This window comes from Gnatocerus cornutus, chromosome 9 (assembly GCF_029298725.1).
Source record: "Gnatocerus cornutus isolate USDA-ARS CGAHR chromosome 9, icGnaCorn1.1, whole genome shotgun sequence".
NCBI classification, from domain to species: Eukaryota; Metazoa; Arthropoda; class Insecta; order Coleoptera; family Tenebrionidae; genus Gnatocerus; species Gnatocerus cornutus.
In genome coordinates, this window is record NC_142241.1 from 2,961,904 (window position 1) to 2,972,793 (window position 10,890).

At 39.7% G+C, this 10,890-nt stretch overlaps 4 protein-coding genes and 1 long non-coding RNA gene across 6 annotated transcripts; 2 read left to right on the forward strand and 3 right to left on the reverse strand.

The window, feature by feature from the left end:
* Positions 1–2,131: 2,131 nt before the first annotated feature.
* Prp19 (pre-mRNA processing factor 19) lies at positions 2,132–4,007 on the reverse strand. Its single transcript, XM_088045984.1, has 5 exons — positions 3,925–4,007; positions 3,668–3,817; positions 3,160–3,623; positions 2,388–3,115; positions 2,132–2,341 (listed from the first exon to the last, which is right to left on the reverse strand). The coding sequence occupies exons 1-5, from the start codon at positions 3,941–3,943 to the stop codon at positions 2,197–2,199; spliced, it is 1,506 nt and encodes a 501-aa protein (XP_087902110.1). The 5' UTR covers positions 3,944–4,007; the 3' UTR covers positions 2,132–2,196.
* A 38-nt stretch (positions 4,008–4,045) lies between these two features.
* On the reverse strand, positions 4,046–4,986 carry endos (endosulfine alpha). Its single transcript, XM_088045985.1, has 2 exons — positions 4,888–4,986; positions 4,046–4,699 (listed from the first exon to the last, which is right to left on the reverse strand). The coding sequence occupies exon 2, from the start codon at positions 4,687–4,689 to the stop codon at positions 4,345–4,347; it is 345 nt and encodes a 114-aa protein (XP_087902111.1). The 5' UTR covers positions 4,690–4,699; positions 4,888–4,986; the 3' UTR covers positions 4,046–4,344.
* A 229-nt stretch (positions 4,987–5,215) lies between these two features.
* Positions 5,216–5,607, forward strand: LOC148167799 (uncharacterized). The gene is made up of 2 exons (XR_015770718.1): positions 5,216–5,366; positions 5,417–5,607. It is a non-coding gene; the product is annotated as an uncharacterized LOC148167799 (long non-coding RNA).
* Positions 5,608–5,632: 25 nt separating this feature from the next.
* Positions 5,633–6,943, forward strand: LOC148167800 (peripherin-2-like). Its single transcript, XM_088046116.1, has 5 exons — positions 5,633–6,000; positions 6,047–6,340; positions 6,389–6,632; positions 6,678–6,824; positions 6,869–6,943. The coding sequence occupies exons 1-5, from the start codon at positions 5,732–5,734 to the stop codon at positions 6,941–6,943; spliced, it is 1,029 nt and encodes a 342-aa protein (XP_087902242.1). The 5' UTR covers positions 5,633–5,731.
* Positions 6,944–6,993: 50 nt separating this feature from the next.
* LOC148167801 (serine/threonine-protein phosphatase PP2A 65 kDa regulatory subunit-like) lies at positions 6,994–9,638 on the reverse strand. 2 transcript variants are annotated; one of them, XM_088045212.1, is made up of 5 exons: positions 9,316–9,638; positions 8,882–9,259; positions 8,533–8,833; positions 7,428–8,432; positions 6,994–7,343 (listed from the first exon to the last, which is right to left on the reverse strand). In XM_088045212.1, the coding sequence occupies exons 1-5, from the start codon at positions 9,397–9,399 to the stop codon at positions 7,339–7,341; spliced, it is 1,773 nt and encodes a 590-aa protein (XP_087901338.1). In that variant the 5' UTR covers positions 9,400–9,638; the 3' UTR covers positions 6,994–7,338. The 2 variants fall into 2 exon arrangements, with proteins under 2 accessions (XP_087901338.1, XP_087901337.1); XM_088045211.1 differs by having other exon boundaries at positions 6,994–7,349.
* Positions 9,639–10,890: the final 1,252 nt, after the last annotated feature.

Here is a 10,890-nt window from a genome sequence, read left to right on the forward strand (position 1 = left end):
GTTCACTATGAGAACAAAGCGGCAAAATAATACTAGAAACAAAAAAAATGGATCAAGGCCACCTTTGATATGCTTTTGTCAGCGTAGAAGTATGTCGTTGATCTAAACTTTTTGAGAATGACATTAATGATAAGTAATTAATGTGAATTATTGAGAATATTTGAGGATAGAATTGTTGGCCGAAAGACCGTAAATCCTTGGTCTACGAGTTCACTCTTTGCTCTCAACTTTCTCATAAATTGCATGAAAAAAAAACTTCTAGTTGTGGTTCCAAACCTAAAAATCATAAACTTAGACACAAAACCGTAAATGAAATGTCGTTGGCTTAAGTGGCATTATAAATAATTTTCAGGATAGTTATATTCACTATGAAAACAAAGCGGCAAAGCAATGCATGACAGAAATTCCAGAGCCATCTTTGATTTTAGAAAAATTTATAAACAACAATATACAAGATTCTAATAGACATACATTCATTACAAATTTACCTACAGTTTACCCAACGATCTAGTGCGGTTATGGCTTTGACTTTTTAAATCGTTTACAGCCACGATAAAATTGACCGCGACTGTTCAACAATAGAATTGAAGATATTGAATAAAAAAGGAAAATATTTCATTAATTTTTTGAGTCTGTGAATAAAGAGAGGTTAGGATACAATTAGTAGCCGCAAATACCATTTCAAAATAAACCATGCGACATCCGCTACGAAAATTTTCATAGGTGACCTGATGGTCTATACAGAGTCCGGCAACACTCCCAAAATCGTGTTCAATTTTAAAGACAAAATTTTGAAAATTTCTTTTGTTGACAAAACTCTAGAAGCTGATGCAAAAATTTGTTTTTTATCACGGTTTGTTTGGCGTCGCAACGTCTAAGAAGTATAATTTTCAGCTTTTTTGAGTTTTTGCGGAAATATTCGCGAATTCAAATTTTTTTCAACACACCTGTGATGCAAATATTTAAGTTTTTATTTTAAATCTAATGCAAATTGTGTTTAAAATTTGCGCTGTTTTATCAAGTTAGAGCAGTGGCAAAGTACATTTACATCAAAAAGTCACTGCATTCACTCGTATGAAGGTGAATTTTATTTTGGTCTTACTCTTAAAATGGAGAGTGTGGATTTCTTTTTAACATTTTTTTGGTACTCCACCCAATTACCCCCTTTCAAGGTGGTGCGTCACTTCTCGGACACTCTAAAAGGGCAAAACTCGAAAATCTTGAGAAGTATAAGACTAATAAGTGTTTAAATACAAACTAATTTCAGAAAACAAATTTATTGTCCAGTTTTGGAGATATTTTCCTTTTTTATTCAATATCTTCAATTCTATTGTTGAACAGTCGCGGTCAATTTTATCGTGGCTGTAAACGATTTAAAAAGTCAAAGCCATAACCGCACTAGATCGTTGGGTAAACTGTAGGTAAATTTGTAATGAATGTCTATTAGAATATACAAGGTGTTTATAAATTTTTCTAGAATCAAAGATGGCTCTGAAATTTCTGTCATGCATTGCTTTGCCGCTTTGTTTTCATCCTGAAAATTATTTATAATGCCAACCACATTTCATTTACGGCTTTGTGTCCAAGTTTATGATTTTTAGGTTTGAAACCACAACTAGAAGTTTTTTTTTCAAAACTTACTTTCCTCCATGATTGATGATGATGATTGAGGTTAACTACAAATGTCAGTTGTAAAGTTAGACCCACATTTGTAATAAGCGGCAAATTTATTTGACATTTCAAAGCCACCCTTGATGCTAGAAACATTTATAAACACCTTGTATATGACAAAATCCGAAAACTAAGTTGTGTGAAACGATTAACAGAAACGTCGTTTTCGTACCGAACAAACACTTTAAAAATCATCCTCAATGTTATCGGCAAAATCGCAAGATCCCAATTTCCACTTTGTTTTTGAAGCAAACATGATGTGGTCGCTTTTATGAACCTTAGTTAGATAGAAATCTGTTTTTTTTTTTAAGAAAATATTTTCATCTAGTGACCTTATTCGAACCTACCGATTTATCTTAGATTTTTACATTTTTAAAAGACTATTGAAGAGATAAAACTATTGAGGAGGATGAAGGGAGCGAGAAACTAATTATTTGAGTACCACCACATAAAAACACGATTGTCCTTAAATACTTTATTGGAAAATTGTAATGTAACATTACTAACTTGACATATTTTAAAACCTTATTCTAAACCATACAATTTTAGTGTTCTATCCATGGAAGTGGACGCGATATACCTCGCATGCTTGCCAAACCTAACTCCAGTGGCCGTGGCAGTGTGGTCATTAAAAACTTTCAATTCCTGCCATTGCTTGCATAGATACACTCTGTAAAACCCAAATAAACTGACTGCCGTCAAATCTTCCTCCTTACCTAACATCGGTCCCTGCGACCGCCAAATACGTGCCACTTTGATCAAAGCACATATCTTTAATTTGATAGTCTTCATCCAACCTCAGAGTCTTGAAGTTGCTCAGTTTTCTCAAATCCCACAACTTCACGCAAGCGTCTTCGGCAGCCGTCGCCAAATAATAACCATTTTCTGAAAACGCAATCGCCGTTATAGCCCCAGAATGCCCCGTGAAGGTGGCAACGTTCAATTGTTTTTCAAGATCCCAAATTTTTATTTGCGAATTCGCCGTTCCCGTGCCGAAAATCAACCCATCGGGATGCAACTGGGCCGTGGTCAATGGTATGTTGTTTGGATCGGCGACTTTCGTCAACAGTTGACCTGATCTGATGTCGGAAAACGCCCAGTGTTGATCTTCTGACGTCGAAAGAATGTAATCTCCTGTGGGATGAAGAGAAATTCCTGTGACTGGGCCTTCGTGGACGCGTAGCAGGAAAGTTGTTTGAGACGTCGGGACGTTCCAGACGCGAATCGTGGAGTCCGGCGAAGCAGTAATGACGAGATCCTCGTCGGGATGATAGATAACTTTAGTCACTTTCTTCGTATGGCCTTTGAGGATAGCGATGACTTGTTCGGTGTCTTTATTGAAGACAGTGGCGTTGCGGTCGTTGCCGCCGGTCAGGATTTTACTGGTGTCAGAGTTGTGCACGTCGAGAGCCAAAATCCCGGGAACACTGGCAGAATGCAGACCCTAGAAAAAAACTTAAGAACTAGAAAACTCCAGAAATAACTTACAGGATGCGACGCCAGTGTCTTAAAATTCCTCAACTGCTCATAAACAGTCAATTCCTCCGGAACTGTTCTTCCCCTAGCTTTGCGCTCTTGCGTCAAAACTTTGGATTTATCCACCAACTTCTCTATGACTTCCTCAGGTAAGCCAGCGTCCTCAGTTGGTTGATTGGCAACGCCTCCAGCCTCCGCCGCCACTGCAGGCTGTGGAACTGTTGTAATGCCAGCTTGGGGCTTCAAAGTCGCCAGCGCTTCTCTCGCGGCAGTCACCTCCTTATTCAACCGCGCTATAACGCGGCAAGCGGCGTCGTGTTGATACAAAGCGTGACTCAACTCCTGTCTCGCTGTTTGTAACTGTTGTCTTTGCGTAAAACTGTATAACATGACTGCGTCCCATTCATCTTGCAACAGTTTGAGAGTCGCGGGAATGCTAGTAGCACTCGGAGGCTTCGGTTTAACGATCGGCGGAGCTAAAAAGTGAGGTTAGGTTTGAAGAGAAATTACGAGTTAATACTTTTAATTTCGATGAGGCGCTCGACGGTGAGTTCCTCGCCGCTAATTGGGTCTTTCCCGTGTTCTTGGACGTATTTTTCGATTATGCGCTTCTCGAAAATAGCCCCCGAAGATGGGGAGACCACCGGGTGCTCCGGGACTTCGTTTGACACTACAAAAAGTGAAAAGTATAACAATGGACAATTGGTTATTTCATTGGCAAAAAATTTGACCGGTTTTTTATTTTGAGATTGGTTTAATAGAAAAAAAAGTACTTACGGGCACAACACAACGCCATTTTTGTCAAACAAACTGCAAACTAGGGGAAAAGTAGTGCCAACTGAATCAGCAAAAGTCACTAACTCGATTTGAAGCCAATGAAGCCAATTCAAACAAGAAACAGTATTAAACTTTTATTGTGGCAGCGTTATCACTAAGGTAAATAAATGTAAAATGTACAAAAACCACTTTCCAAGTAAATAAACCTAAAAAAAACTTATCCTTTGTAATATTGCTTGCAAAGCCTCATTACAGTAGTCACCAACTTAAGATTTCAATCGGTGATTATCCCCACAGCTCCAAAAAATATGTAAAAAAAAGTACAAGATTACGGTACAAGGTTAAGGCTGCAAACGACGTAAATCAAATAAATTAGTAAAGAACCAACAACTACAAAACTTAGATCTAAAAAAGTCTTAACTAACTAACATTTGCGAATTTTGAAGGCTGGATAATAGAGGTTTTCCTTGCTGGCACGGTCTCTGGAGTGGGAATAGCATCGCCTGTTGCAAAACTGGGAACAGGGCAAGGTGTCTTCAGTGGTGCTTTATTAACCCCAGACTTCTGTTTCGCCATTTGGTAGTCACCAGAATCGAAAAATTTCTGGCCCTTGGCCAAACGTTTTTGTAAAAAAGCAGAATGTCCACCCATGAGCTTGGGCCCCCCTTTTGCATTGCCATACTTGGCTTTGAGTTTAGACTCCTCCAGTTTCTCCACGTCGTGGGGGCTCATTTCTGGCGGCGAGTCACTCTCTTGGTCACTCATCTTGCTGATGCTAGAAATACAAATAGTAAACACACTAATTAAGTAAAAGGATCAAAATTTCATTCAAATGTCAACAAGAAATAATTGAGGTTAAGCAACAGTTCGACTCTCTTTTTGTATTCACATCAAATAAATTCGATAAAACTTGACTCCCGATCGACTTATTACTAGAATGAGTGGAAAATTGAACGAATTTACCTCAAACAAGCGAAAACTCGAACGGATCAAAATGACAGTTTGTGAAAATCAGTTGGGTTTTCAATGGTACCAACCGCGAGATCTTAATTAAAGAGCGATAGAGATATCCTGTGTGGGTGAGTTGAACAAAGATGGAACAGGCGCCATTTTCAAATTTTCGACTTTGAATAATTTAAATCGTAAAAACCAGTTTCGCACATCTATTAATTACTAACGGCTAATTTAATAATAGGAAAATCAATAACGATTGTAAAGATAGAAACGTTATTGATCAACGAATGATCTGACGCTGTCGCGCATGATAAATAATTGAAAATCTCCTTTAAGAAATCAGTTTAAAGCTTGAAATGAGGTCGTCAAGATTGTGTTAAATGTCTTGGAATAGAGATGAAGTTTTTACACCGTATTCTCGCATCCCGCCTATTGGCAGTAAAGCCAGCAACTTTAAGAATTTCAAGACAGAAAGTAGAGCTTGTGAGGTAGGAATGCGACAATCTACGTTGCCTCAACGAAAACGGTATGTTTACAGGGAAGCACCGACGAGGCTGAAGCTTTAGATTCTGATTCTAGGAAGCTCCCTGCGAAAGAAACTGTCAAGACTCCAGACAAATTGATCAGACGGAAAACCTACATTGTTTTAGAGCCGCTAGTTTTGAAGAAAGAAGCGAAATGTGGGAAGAAATCGCTGTAGGATTTATTCAATACACACTTTATATTGTATTTTTATTTCATCACAATCCTTTAAGGCACCAACCTGAAGTTAGCCGCGTTCCAATTTGAAATTCCGCACGAGAATTCAAATCTAGTCGCACGTCATGTCTTGTCAACGTCACTTCATCTTGTTATGGCCATTGGGGTTTTCAAACTGTCCCAAACTCAGCGACAACTTTTGAGCATAATATTCTTAATCTTAAATATGATCCAAGTACTCACGGGTGTGATAATGTTAAGTTTATCTGCCTACGTCTACGTTTCTGTGGCTCCAGTTTTGTATTCGGACCGTGCAGAACTGTGCTACATCTTCGCAGTGGTCGCTTTCTGCGGGTTCAACAACATTTGCTGTTGGTTGTTTGGTCTAAAAATCCGACTGAAATGTCTCAACCAATCATACAAGTAAGTTTCTGGCAGCTCTTCGCCCCGCACTCGTTATTTTTTACAGAAAAAGCACGCGAAGTTTGATCTTTGCATGGACGTGTGTGGGGTTTTACATCATCGCGTATCTTTTCGTCCTCGCGAAACTAACAAGAAAAGTGTACAAACACGTCGTTCGTTCGATGGGTCATTCTTTCTACATCGGAATGAGAAAATATCTTCATGACGAAATCTGGAAGATTACCATCGATAAAATTCAGTACGAATTGGAATGTTGCGGCTCCCATGGGTATAAAGAATGGTACGAAGTCCCCTGGTTGGGGCAATACCAAGTGAACCACAAATCAGAGACGGTTAAACAGTGAATACCCGATCATTTTCAAACGTGATCGTCACGTTCTTCTTTCAGGTTCCACGGAAATGAAACTTGGTTGTTTCCGGCGGTTCCTTGGAGTTGTTGTCGCGTGGGGTTTCCCATGCAGTGTCTTCATGATCCTTTGCAACAGATTCGGTCACATGACGTGTGGGCGGACCAGCACTCGATAGCTGAAGACAGTTTGAACACCGATGGGTGTATCAGTAAACTTAAAGTGCCCATAAGGTGGTCTTTGACGGCGTTCATTTTGTTGGTAGTGATCAACTGTCTTGTCCAGGTGACCATCTAGTTCCGTTTTATGTAAATAACTGACAAGTTGTAGTTGGTCATTTTCGCGGTATTGAGGATATTATACACCTCCTGTCGTAACAATCAAATTTTAAACGACCCGGATGGGATTGCTCCTGGGTGGATTTTCGGACGGGGGGATTGCGGGTACAGCCGTGGGAAGACGCTAGGAGATATAATGGTGAGGGTAGTGGGCCCCCACATGCAATGATGGTTTTGTTTCAGTACCCCACTCCTGTGATTCGGAGAAAAAGCGCCACTCGGATAGAAGAAGAACAAACCGAATTCATTGTTGACTGACTTATATACTATACTGTACATTACTTAAGGTACGTTTTACATAATCTGTCTTAATTTAAGAAAATGTTTATTTTCATACAACTGCAGTATTAATACATAAAAAAAACTGGACAAAACTAAGTTCGAGTCGGAAAGTTCTTACTGATAATCCTATAAATAAATCGCACGAAATGACTACTTACAGTACACAGTAAACAATGTAAGAAGTACAAAAAGGAAAGCAAAAAAATGACAATTTACCGATAAAGTTTTTCATACTATTTTTTCTAAAGACGCTATATTACACATTGTTTTAAATCATAGGAGCACAACAAATATAATAGTACAATCTACGAGAATAATTAGTAATTAATATGTTTATCAGATTCTTTCTTACTCGGCTCTGATGCTCCTCTTCAACCTAGTGCTGCAAGAAAAACAAACATAAAAAGGTTTCATTCTTACACAAACAGCGGCGCAGATGGTGGGGTAATTAAGTACTTACCAGCAATCCCAGCGATGGCCTCCGACGCTGAATATTTCACATCGATGTCCTGGTCGACAGTCAATTTATCCAAAACGGGTTTCACCTGCGGCTGAATAACAGTCTGATCCAAATGTGGCGCTACCTTCTGCAATGTCTTCGCCACGTTGAATCTGACATTCGCAACTTTATCATTCGCCATATTCAAAACAGTTGGTAATAGCAATCTAGTCGTAATATCGCTTCCGCAAGCTTCAGCCAACACGTTAATACAAAACAAACACGTCATTCTATACAAGTAATTCTGATCTCGTGACATCGCCAAAACTTTCGGTATAATCGTAGACTCGGCCCATTCGGCGCCAAATTGATCAACCAATTTTCGTAGGTTCAAAGTGGCCGCTTCTCTTATAGCAAAAACGTGGTCCATCAACCAGGTCATACACAAAGCGTTCAGTTTCTCATCGAAAAACTCTCGACCTAATTGCCCTGCCAACAACGGCATGTATTCGATAATGGCGGAACGAACGCGCCATTTTGAATCCTCGGCCAACTCGACGATCGCAGGTAAAAGAGACTGGGAGAGTTGTTGGATTCCGATGACTTCGTTCACGCAATCGAGGTTGGAAATGATGTTCAATCGGACTTCTGGACATTCGTCTTTGAGTTGGGTTAAGAACAGAGGGAGGAGATGTTCTATGGTATTATGTCGGCCCAGGATCGGGCTCAGACCCATGATTACTGAAGCTAGAGCGGATTTCACGTGTTGGTTGGGGTCGGCAACTAGTTCCTTCACGCAAGGAAGAATGTTGTTCATTATTATGCTTTCTTGGTGGGTTTTGTCGAGATTTTGACAGAAATCTTTCACTTTATTGGCGGCAGCGGCACGGACCTCAGCTTCGGTATCTTTGAGGAGGTTCTGGAAGGCGGGAACCAAGTCAGTTCGAGTGATTTCAGGACCCACGGCCTTTTGCAAGTCGGTGAATTTGTCGGCTACCATGTAACGGACGCGCCATGACGTATCGCCTGAAAAATGATTAGTTTTATGTTCTTATCATAAAAAAACTATGGAAATTGCGTCAAGGTCTTGATATCGGACTCGGGTATCAAAGGGTAAGAAATTTACCTGTGCAGTTCCTAACTGTGGGCATAACAAACATCTCGATGTCTTCTTGTGGGAAAAGCGCCGCAAAATTGACGCACGCTTCTACAGCCAACAGTCTAACAGAATCTTGTTCGTCTTGTGTGAGACTCAAAAACATTGGAATTAAATCAGTTTTGAGATATTCCAACTCAACGACTTGCGCTAACTCGCCTAATTTCGTGGCGGCGGCTCTTCTAACCATTGGGGTGTCATCCTGGCACAGTGCGCGGAAATGCGATCGTAAATCTGCTTTCATTTGAGCAGAGACTCTTGGATAACAAACCTGAAGAATTATATTTAGTGTGTGAATATTAGGTTGATGGTTGATTACCGAAAACAGTCCACATGCTGACGTTCGCGAGGTGAACCAGTCTCCAGCTGAGAGTCTCTGAACCAAAGGTACAAAATGGTTTTCTAGATCTGCAGGGCTGTGTTGTTGTGCGACGGCACGAAGAGATTCTACAGCTTTGTCTCTTACAACAGTCTCTTCGACTGTGGAGAGACTTTCCAACGGTGGTAAAAGACAGTAGGCGTATTCAGGTCCGCCAACTAACGTGATGAAATTACCCAACTGTTCTGCTAGAGCTAACAAGACTTCATCTTCATCGTAAATCGTTTCAGTTAGGAAAGGGATCAACTCCGATCGCGTCCTTTCCACCCCTAAAGCGAGGGCTATCGTCGACAGCTTCTTGATGGAATTCAGCCGCAGCTTTAGACATAAATGACGTCATTTTCGAATGATTAAAAGGCGTGGTTTGGGCTTACCTGAACATCTTCGTTTTTAAGTTCGTCGATTAGAACTGCGATGGGGTACAAAGAGTCGTCGCCTGCTGAATCGCTGGCTGCCATTGTAGACCTGAGTCCGGTTGAGGTTGCCGATACCGTCGTCTTTGTTTTTTTCTAAATACACGCGGCTACACACTTGCTTATTCGAGAAAACGGAGGGCCTAGTCTCAAGGGGGCACTTTTTTACATAGCGTAAAAAACTGGTTTACTTAAACGCGTTGTCAAAAGCCACAAATATTAGCTTTGACGAATGACGAACCAACGTCGTCCACTGCGTACTGAAGAGGGCGCCACGGAGCAAGATGGCCACTTGACATAAGCAGAACCGCCAAATTCAAATAATGAGCAAGACTTTCGAGAAAAACGGAGCGACAAACCAAATTTTTGAGATAACTGGCTTGCGAACAGTTGTTAGACCAGAATAATAAAGTGTTTAATGTTTTTTTACAATGTTCACGTGTTGTTGGTTGCCTATCATCCACATCTTAAATTTTTATTTTTGGTGTATTACTGGTTGTTTGTTCTGTTCTCTTACTGCAGTGACAAAATAGCTATTTGTGTACCAAGGCCAAAAAGTGTTTCTTTTTGGCCGAGCCTTTATTTAAAGAAAACGTTTTAGGCGGCGACATTATTAAATTTACAAGTTAAGTAATTTTTATTTATGATTTATTGATTTAATCAATTATAACAACTGAATAATTGTAAATATTTATGAATCCTTCAGAAAAATTCAATTTTTTTTATTTACATATGTAGTTTCGGCATGTGTAGCTTCACAATTTGTATAAATTAGGTTTGATGTGCTTTTTGATGTTTTTGCAGCAGCACTGCTAGACATGTTCATTTTCAATAATTCAACACGTCTTTGTTGCACTTTACAGCAGTTTGTCCATTTGATTTTACCCAAATAATTATAAAATTGAGGGTAATATCGGTATAATATGTAATATGCAAAACTATGGATAGATGGCGCCACCATAGATCGGCCGAAAATGTTTGCGGCCAGAAAAGACTCACTTCCATTTTCAGTTTAAGTCGCCTAAAAATTAAATTTTCTTTAGGATAATTCGCGTGAATAATAAATAAACTGGCTTAATTTTTCTAAAAAAAAACAATAAAAATATTTGACGTGGAAATACGTTTCGCTTTTTTCCCGAGCATTTAGTTTTTTATTTCGTTACATTTCCATTATTTACGGATCTTGTGAAATTCTCCCAAGGCCCTGTAACTGTTGACTTTTTTCAGTAAACACTCGTCAATCTCAAATCTTTCGTCCGCTCCTCGAAAACACATTTATTTATCTTCTAGTATTTATCCTCGTTATTTGCGTCCATCCGATTAAACAAAACTTTGAAATTTAAGATTGGCAGACCTCAGCAAAAAGCGAATATTTACAAGCTCCCGAGGCTCTGTGTATTTTTGTGTCGTTGCAGGCATCTTGTAGACACAAATCCTCGCTGATGAGCCGCGCCGGGGGTGCAAAATCCGTTTCTAATTCGATGTTTCCAGTTGCTTTCCAGTTTTCCAGCTCGATTCTCCGGGTTCTAGGCCTTT

What these genes read in the sequence shown, in the direction of transcription:
- Prp19 (XM_088045984.1), bottom strand. An exon ending in AGACACTGGCGTCGCATCCT is followed by an intron (nt 3,116 to 3,159) that starts GTAAGTTATTTC and finishes GTTTTTTTCTAG; the next exon opens with GGTCTGCATTCTGCCAGTGT. An exon ending in GTCGCAGGGACCGATGTTAG is followed by an intron (nt 2,342 to 2,387) that starts GTAAGGAGGAAG and finishes TGGGTTTTACAG; the next exon opens with AGTGTATCTATGCAAGCAAT.
- endos (XM_088045985.1), bottom strand. Translation starts at nt 4,689, where the DNA reads ATGAGTGACCAAGAGAGTGACTCGCCGCCAGAAATGAGCCCCCACGAC.
- LOC148167800 (XM_088046116.1), top strand. Translation starts at nt 5,732, where the DNA reads ATGGCCATTGGGGTTTTCAAACTGTCCCAAACTCAGCGACAACTTTTG. An exon ending in AAATCAGAGACGGTTAAACA is followed by an intron (nt 6,341 to 6,388) that starts GTGAATACCCGA and finishes TTCTTCTTTCAG; the next exon opens with GTTCCACGGAAATGAAACTT. An exon ending in TGATCAACTGTCTTGTCCAG is followed by an intron (nt 6,633 to 6,677) that starts GTGACCATCTAG and finishes GACAAGTTGTAG; the next exon opens with TTGGTCATTTTCGCGGTATT.
- LOC148167801 (XM_088045211.1), bottom strand. Translation starts at nt 9,399, where the DNA reads ATGGCAGCCAGCGATTCAGCAGGCGACGACTCTTTGTACCCCATCGCA. An exon ending in TTAAAAACGAAGATGTTCAG is followed by an intron (nt 9,260 to 9,315) that starts GTAAGCCCAAAC and finishes TTATGTCTAAAG; the next exon opens with CTGCGGCTGAATTCCATCAA. An exon ending in CACAGTTAGGAACTGCACAG is followed by an intron (nt 8,433 to 8,532) that starts GTAAATTTCTTA and finishes ATCATTTTTCAG; the next exon opens with GCGATACGTCATGGCGCGTC.